The sequence below is a fragment of the Petaurus breviceps genome, unplaced genomic scaffold, assembly GCF_028583685.1.
Source record: "Petaurus breviceps papuanus isolate PSGF00001 unplaced genomic scaffold, PetGlider_PUasm1.0 140, whole genome shotgun sequence".
Lineage (NCBI taxonomy): Eukaryota > Metazoa > Chordata > Mammalia > Diprotodontia > Petauridae > Petaurus > Petaurus breviceps.
The window spans coordinates 50,317,901-50,326,425 of NW_027185698.1; the positions used below are offsets into that span (position 1 = coordinate 50,317,901).

The following is an 8,525-nucleotide window of genomic DNA, read 5'->3' on the forward strand; positions in this document are numbered from 1 at the left end:
TCCTGGGGCCCCATTGATCACTCTTCTCTGCAAAGTGCCTGTTTATTGGAATAGTTGCTCCCATTTGATACTGCTTTATGGTTACAAAGTGCTTTCATAGACCTCACAACAACCCTGTGAGGTAGGTAATACAAGACAGATTCCCATTTTACAGATGAGAAAACAGGCCAAGAGGTTGTTACCAAGGTCACAAAGCTATGGTGGAGCTCAGGGCCCTCTTACCTTGGCCCAGCAGCTTCTCATCTTTGACCCAAGATCTCTTACAAAATTGTTCATAACTTGCCTCTTTGGGGAGACAGACCAAAACTTGCCTCTTAAACATGCTAAACAAATAGGTTGAGAACACGTTTATATAAATCCCTTAAAGCTCTAGTTAAACTAAGCGTGATCTTGATGTTCCACCCACCATGGAAAGAAAAACTGCGGCACTTGTTACAAACTAAACCCTTGGTTGCTAAGGAGAAATTGATACCCTTTCACAAACAGGCACCTTTACCTTTCTAACCTTCCATCTGCTTACTTGTTTTATTTTTTATTTTTTTTTGCTTTTTGGAGGGCAATTGGGGTTAAGTGACTTGCCCAAGGTCACACGGGTAGTTTTTGTGTTAAGTGTCTGAGGCCGGATTTGAACTCAGGTCCTCCTGATTCCAGGACCGGTGCTCTATTCACTGAGCCACCTAGCTGCCCCCCATCTGCTTATTTGTTAGTGAGGAACAAGGTGCTAACTTAACTCATACCATTGTATTAGGGGAAGACCTCACTGTGATGGGGTGGGAGAACATAACTTTTCTGACTTGCCTTTCTCCATTTCTTCCTTGGTTTTTAAAGACTACATGTATAAACTATGAGGGACCCGTGGCTGCTATAGTGGTGGAAAGTAATTTATAAAAGAGGAATTATCTAAATTGATTCAGATTAAATCAGCTGTCAAGATGTATGATCAGACTATGAGATGGGCAAGTTATCCAATGAAAGCTGAGCTGAGCCAGTATCTGGAATGTTAAAGGCCTGCCTAGAGGAAGGTCTAGGGGATTGATGGGAACCTATAGGATGAGAAAGCATGGAAGGACTGCAAATCACTGTTAGAGGAGTCGTTAATGGATCCATTGGAAAGGAATTAAGGCAGCTCTCAATTGGTGATGATAGTGAGGTTTTAGAGTCTATAAACCGTGTGTGGATTGTAAGATTGTCATGGAGAAAGCAGCATTCAGCTCCATTTCTGCTTTGGTCTTTCCTAATAGACCAGATGGGACAAGTGTGTTTTTCAGTGGACTCACAGCTTTAGCCATTAGGTTTCAGTGTTTTAGTTTTCACCTGGAGGGTTTGGATGTAAATTTTAGGTAGAGCAGAACATAAATTAGAATACATCTGTGTGTGTGTGTAGTCAATCTATACACATACACACAGCACCTAGCGTTCTTAGGGGAGGTAGTACCCACTAAAAATCTAAAATTTTTTAAAAATGTGCCAAATTGAACTTTTAGTTCTTGGCTTTACTGTAGTTTATAAAAATAACTGTAAAACCAGTACATTTTTTTAAATGTTAAAAAAAATACTTTGGGGGATTTTTCTTTTGGATTTCCAGAAACCTGCTTATCTTTGCAGACTGCAATAAGAAACATCAGTTCTGCAGGAGCTTCAACGAGGTGCCTGGGAGAGAGGAAGACTCAGATGCCCAGCTTGGGGCATCAGCATTGAAGGGCATTTAGAGAATGCAGCAGGTAGAAGACTTTGGAGCTGGGCCTCCGTTGCAAATCTCCGTACCAGCTGCAACAAAAGAGAGAAAGAAAAAAGAGTTAGTTTACTGTTTTTTGTCTCTAGAGTCAGAACTGGATGGATCAGGACCCTTACTGGCACCTCAGAATAGAGGTCACTTTGCCACAGTCAGTAGAGGGCCAAGTACAGGATGACAGGTGAGCTCAAAGCTGATTAGCTCCTCTTGAGCTTAAGAAATTAGCCCTTCTAAATATAGGTACCATCTTATGGATCTTTACTTCATATTGTCCTAGCAGCCACGCTTCCAAGGATCCCTTACAAGTAGGAGAAATTTCAGGACTATCTTTACTTAACAATTGCTACCCCTAATCCCTCCTTTAAAAAACCCAAGAAACTAATGCAAATAAATTCTTTTATAAAGAACTATAGATGATAACAATTATAGCTAGCATTTAGATAGCCCTTTAAGATTCCCAAAATCCTTTACCAATATCTCATTTTGTCCTCACAACGACCCTGGAAGGTGGTTGCTTTTATTAGGCCCATTTTATACTTAAGGAAACTAAGGTAGACAGGTTAAGTGACTTGCCCAGGGTCACACAAGTAGTAAGGGTTTGAGACTGGATTTGAACTCAGTCTTGCTGACCCCAGGCTCAACATTTTATCTACTGTGCCACCTAGCCGCCTCTATTATTATGATTATATAGATTCTAGATTATGTTGTTATAGCAAAATCACGTTCCTATGATGCAGGATGAAACAACTTTAAAGTGATTTGAAACCAGCACAGGAAAGAAGAATGTCTGCACATATCACTCCCAAACCTTTCCCATTCCTAACCTTTGCATCTTTGAGACTGGTGGTTTTGTTTGGGGAGTGGTTTGGATGTTTAAATGAGTTCTTTTTGTCTGTGGGTGATTGCTAAGGGGAAGCTGAGCAGGAATTGATGACAAGATAAATGAATTGTCAAGGATTCAAAGACAAATCAGCTTGGTTTTTTCTTCGCCTCCTGGATTGCAAACAGCCTACAATTCCATCACTTTCCTTATCTCCGCAGAACCCAGGATAGGGATGTAAGAGCCTAGTAGTTATTAGATCAATCAGCAAAGCTGGGGGTCTTTGAGCCTTCTGCCAGGACACAAATACATTTTTTTTTACATGAAATGTTTATCAGTGATGATTGCTATTGGGAAGAAGATTGTTACCAATGCTGCATTGATTACATACTTATCTGCATTCTACTGTGACGGTTCTATTAATATTTAATATATTTTAACTTGGGGTAATTTAACTTGAAATGATGTTTAATTTTTTTGGCTGCCAGGAACCTAGTGTTGGTTAAATAATCCTAGTAAACAGAGGTGGGGAATGATGAACGAGGGATTTTTTTTATTAACTTTAACGAGATGATTGTTAAACTCAGTTACCTCTGCAAACTAATACTAGTTGACAATAATAATAATAATAATGATAAATAACTAGCATTTATTTAGTGCTTTAAAGTTTGCCAAGTGTTTTACAAATATTATCTCATGTTATCCTTTCAATAACTCTGAGAGATAGGTGCTATTATCATCCCCGTTTTACAGACGAGGAATCTGAGACAGCAGAGGTTAATGATTTGCCCAGGGTCACCCAACTAGTAAGTACCTAAGGCTAGATTTGAACTTAGGCCTTCCTGACTGTCCAGCTCTCCATCCATTGTGCCCTCTAGCTGCATCTTGATCACAAATGGGCAGACTGACAGGGTCTGGCAGAGAACACAGGAAGGAGGAAGGTAAAAAGGCATAAAAGCAGTACTTCCAGACCCCCAATTTTACTAGGAGCACAATGCTGGACTGTCCTAGTGTGATATACAGGCAATTCCCCCATTAGACTGTAAGCTCCTTGAGGGCAGGGACTGTCTTTTTCTTCTTTTTGCATGCTCAGTGCTTTGCATAGTGCCTGGCTCACAGTAGATGTTTAATGCATATTAACTGATAGAGTGTTCCTCCATAAGCTGGGAAAAGTCCCAGGGAGAGCCATGAAGCAGGCAGGCCAGATGATTCTCGTCCTGGTCACTAGTGCGTTGTGTCCTTTCTACTCTCTGGGCCTTAGTTTCCTCCCCAGAAAAATTAGGAACTGGGGGAGTTGATCTAGACTGGATCTCCAGAGTCCTCTTCAGCTCCATGTTCTATGATTTTGTGTTCCTCTTTGTGACTATGCAGTAGTTTCACTTGAAATTCAGCAGGTATGGAAGAAGAGGAAGGTGTGTGTTATGTTTATCTTCCTGTCAGAGGCAATTACTAAAAATAAAAGCTGTTCTCTTATCAGAGGGGTCAAAGAGTTTCTAGTGAGGATGAAAGAAATCTAAGAGAAAACCTAGAGAGGAAGAAACTCCAGGGAAACAAAGAAACATTAAAACTGTGTTCAAGAAATCTGTTCTCTAATAGAAGAGTGTGGTGCAAAGGAGGAGATGGAAGGGAGGAAAACGGAATCACTGGTGTCACAGAACACGCAGGGACTCCTCACAATGACGGTCGTTCAAGACTCTGAAGAAACTATTTTTCATGCTTCACAGTACAATGAGAAGGATCCCCAGCTGATAACAAGTGTGACTACCCACTATTGATTTCAGGTAAAAAGGACACATCTTAGTGACTCATTACACTCTGCTGAGGAGTAAGGGGGTGCTGGAAAAATGGTGGCAAATGGACCTGGCATAGCCAAGTGGGAAGAAAGCTGTCTTCCTGTAGTTCATGTTTCTAGAATATGGCAGAAAATCTGCAGAGACTAATTAAGCTTGTTGACAGCTTCCCACTTTTGTTGATATTTGTGGGGATGAATAACTTGAAAAATCTTTTTAGATATTATGAAATCATGGGCAAAAATCTGAAGGAAATATTTCCAGCTCTTCTTCCAGTTGAGAATTGGGACTTGGGAAGCAATGGATAGAGTGTTTGGGTTGAAATCAGGAAGACCTGAATTCAAATCTAGCTGCAGACACTTATTAGCTATGTGGCCCTGGGAAACCACTTAACTTCTGTCTGCTTCAGTTTCCCCAAATGTGAAATGGGGATAATAATAGCAGTTACCACCCAGGGTTACTGTGAAGATCAAATGTGATAATATTTGTAAAGATCTTGGCACAGTGCCTGGCATATAGTAGGAGCTTAATAAATGCTTATTCTCTTCTCTTTGGGAGACAAAGTTGGAGCTGAGCATCTGGCTACATATATATCTAAGAGAAAGCATTTTATAAGAAGTCACATTTCAATAGCACTTTAATGTTTATGAAATACATTCCTTGATACAACCTGTGAGGTAGGAGTGCATTTATTATCATCTCCATTTTACTGAAGAGAAAATAGGCCCTGAGAGGTTAAGTAATTTACCAAGATCTCTCACAGCTTGGAATTAAATGGTTTATCTGGGAATTGAACATAGATATCCCCTCAACTACAAATTCAGTGTCTTTCTAGATTATTGACGATAATTCAATACACTGGAATATTGGACTGTGGGCCGGTGATGGAGAATCTCTAATGAGGGCCAGAAACTATATGCCTGTTCAGAGATTTCCCAATTTCATGGAGAGGGCTTTAAAAGGAGATAAACAAGAGTGATAGAGAAAGATAAGAAACAAGAGTGGAGGACATGCAAGGTCATTCACTATCAAAAGTGGACTAGGAAGAAAGTTTGAAACCATGTTTGTGGTCTAGTTGTCCACTTACAAAGTGTGGGTAATAAAGTGAGCTTATGAACTTAATGTACAAAGGTCTTATTGGCACAGATGGTAATAATGACCTATAGTGCAATACCTTTCTTTGCTGCAATTTTCCCATCTTCTTTTTTCTTTTCTTCCTCCAAAGCCTTCACTTTAGCCTCATGCTCATCAGCCAGGGTCTTCCACTCCTTCCTGTTATTCTGCAGCCTGTCAAACATGGGCTGGATTTCCTCATGGAAACGTGAAAACTCCTGAATGGAAGAGAGGAGAAGAAAGAGAGGTCAACATTCATGGATTTCATCTGGAAAAGGAAAGTTAGTCATCTTTTAAATCTGTATTCTAGCTGGGGTCTTTGTTTTGTTTTGTTTTGTTTTGTTTTAAAACATAGATCCTCAGGAAGTAAAAAAACATAATTCAACTTTGACAACCCATGAAGAGGAAAATTCTTGTGCCTTCTTACGGTGGATCTGAAACCTCCAGCACCAGAGAATCAATTACAGGCAGCAAATGTCTCCTACGGTATGTGTGAGACTATGTCTTCTCCAAAGGCAGGGACCACATATTCTCCTTCTTTGTCTCCCTACAGTGTAGGGTAAAGGGGAGGAAGAGAGGCTCAGCTTAAGGCTTGAAGGACTATTTGGTTCTTCGGAAGTAATTAGATCTTATTGGCACAGATGGTAATAATGACCACTCCTTTAGAAAGGGCACAGGACTTCAGTAATTCTTTCTACCCTTTCTCCTAATCCCATCCTTTTCCTCCATCTCACCCTCACCAACCTGTTCATCTTCATTACATATTATTTCACTCCCATCACTGTTTTCTTCCCCATCACTGTCCTGCCCTGGTACTGAACTGTTCCCCTTCACTTTTCCTAATCATTGATCCATCCTCTTCAAAGTCATAACCCTGCGCAGTCCCCCTTTGCTACCCCATTCCACCTTACACCATAGTCCTCGAACTGAAGGAAAGCAGGGGATAAAAGAGTCAGTTGAATATAATGACCAAAGTTGAATGAAGAGGGATAATTCTGAAACAGACGTACCCTTCTCTCAGTAGAGGTGAACTATTATTGTTGCAGAATGCAGCAAAAATTGTCAGACGTGGGCAATGTTTTGGTTTGTTTTGCTTAAAAGCATTTTTATTCACTGGAGGATTCCATGGGGTGGGGAAACCAGTTATTGGGAAGTAGAAGTGATGTTAAAAAAAAGTGTACCGACTTTTTAACATTTGGAGAGCAGCCTTCCCTCTGGGAGAACTGATCATGTGTTTTGCTTACCTTGTATACAAATGTACACACGAAGTCAATGAAACCCACTTGCAACTTAGGCAGCTCAGCAGCTTTGTTTCTGTCCATCATGGGCTTGGTGAGGAAAGAAAACCAAAGTTCACGTGAGGACACAGGGTTAAAGGCACAGCCTTCATTACTCCTACAGCAGCACAGGCCTCCTAGGCGAGTCCCAAGAGCCCTGACACCGAGCTTACTGAAGACACACATTCCTGCTTCCCTGGAGCCTGTCTGGGCTAAAATCAATGCCACTTTTTACTTTACAGTTTTCAGTTTCTGACAAAATAGAATTGTCTATTATATTCAGATGTGTAAGAGTGGCAGCCCAATCAATCAGAAACAAAAATTGGGTGTGAATAAAGCCTGGACATCTCTGTTGACTCAATCAACCCATCAAGGGCATTAGCCTAGGTGTGAGAAGTCCTTGAAAGCCATTGGATAAAATGTAGTGGAGGTATGTTGAGAATCCCTGAAAAAACTCAGTGAACCCTGACGGGTTTTGCATAAAATGGCAAACCAGATGGAATTGGGCATTCAAGCATCTGACAGAAGAGCCCCCGGGAAGGAATCCCTTGTGGAAAGGGCACAGTTCTGTCTCCTTGCCTGCCCCTTTGATCAGAGGATTTGTGAACTTCTGGGAGGGGCCTGGTAAGGATAGTCAGTGGATTTGAGACTTCTCATCAGTCGCCTGGTAGTTTTTCTGGAACGGCAGCACAGTCTGCATCACGAGCCAAGTATAAATTAGATATACCGAGGCAAGGCAACTTCAGGACTCTCAAAAAAGCCCAGCAGAAGTTTAGAAACACCCCAAAAGTGTTTCCAGGATGGGTGAGTTATTCATTTGCTATATGTGATTTCTGAGCTTGGGCCCACTTTCCTCTGGACTCCAGATGTACTTGTGGGAGAATGATCACAGAGTTTTGTGACAATTTACTATATCACCTCAGTAAATACTCCTTTCTGAAAGCTAATTAAGCCTGTCTGAGTAATTAATCATGGTGGCGAGAGGCTCAGGAGTTATAGAATTAGGAAATACCCCCCTCCCCCAACCTTTCAGGATTGCTCGGAGAGAGGCAGTAGCAGCCACTTTCTGGGAACCCAGGTTGAGTGAGTGTGTGGGAGTAGCGGTTGGGAGAGTAGTTTCAGAACATGTGCTACAAATATACCTATGCAAAAGAAAAATGTTGAGCATTAAACTTTAAACCAGTGGTCTCCAAAGTAGGGGTTGTGGCCTGACTTTCTGAGGCAACCATTCAGAATATGGTAAGACAAGTCTCATCCCAGCCTCTCTCCAGTAGCTATTCAGACTTCTCAAACCCAATTACCTTACCTTTTTTATACACTAAAAAGCAACATTCCTCTAATCCACCTATTTCCACAGCGGGCCTCCAGGGGTGTTGGCTGCATAAGTTCCCAACCTTTACCCATCTTCAATGAGTGTTAGATTTCAGGGTGGTTTATAACTTAAACCAAGCTCTTGAACTAGCAGATGCACAGGCAAAATATGCCTGTTGTAGGCACCTAGGTGGGCTTTACTAAGGGCCAGTGACTGAGGAGTAAAAGCCCTTTCATCATTTTCAGTGGGACAGAGTGAGACAAACTGAATGGGCAGACATGGAAGGGTTGTGATCTGTATTGAAGAACTCATTATATTATCCTTCCCCTCAACCTACCCTTCTGAATGCCCCTATTTATTTGCAGGTCACCATTATCCTTCCATCCATCCTTCCTTCCTTCCTTCCTTCCTTCCTTCCTTCCTTCCTTCCTTCCTTCCTTCCTTCCTTCCTTCCTTCCTTCCTTCCTTCCTTCCTTCCTGT

General features: G+C 41.4%; 1 protein-coding gene across 2 annotated transcripts in view; it reads right to left on the reverse strand.

Moving 5' to 3' along the window:
• Positions 1-1,408: 1,408 nt before the first annotated feature.
• The window catches only part of PDE6B (phosphodiesterase 6B), a 78,456-nt gene continuing 71,339 nt past the window's right edge, over positions 1,409-8,525 (reverse strand). Inside the window, exons 20-22 of one of the 2 annotated variants that reach the window (XM_069074396.1) lie at positions 6,700-6,783; positions 5,517-5,673; positions 1,409-1,767 (exon numbers count right to left, since the gene is read on the reverse strand). In XM_069074396.1, coding sequence (XP_068930497.1) covers positions 1,706-1,767; positions 5,517-5,673; positions 6,700-6,783 — 303 coding nt within the window. In that variant the 3' untranslated portion in view covers positions 1,409-1,705. The remainder of the gene's footprint in view (positions 1,768-5,516; positions 5,674-6,699; positions 6,784-8,525) is intronic. The other variant, XM_069074405.1, reaches the window with a different exon arrangement.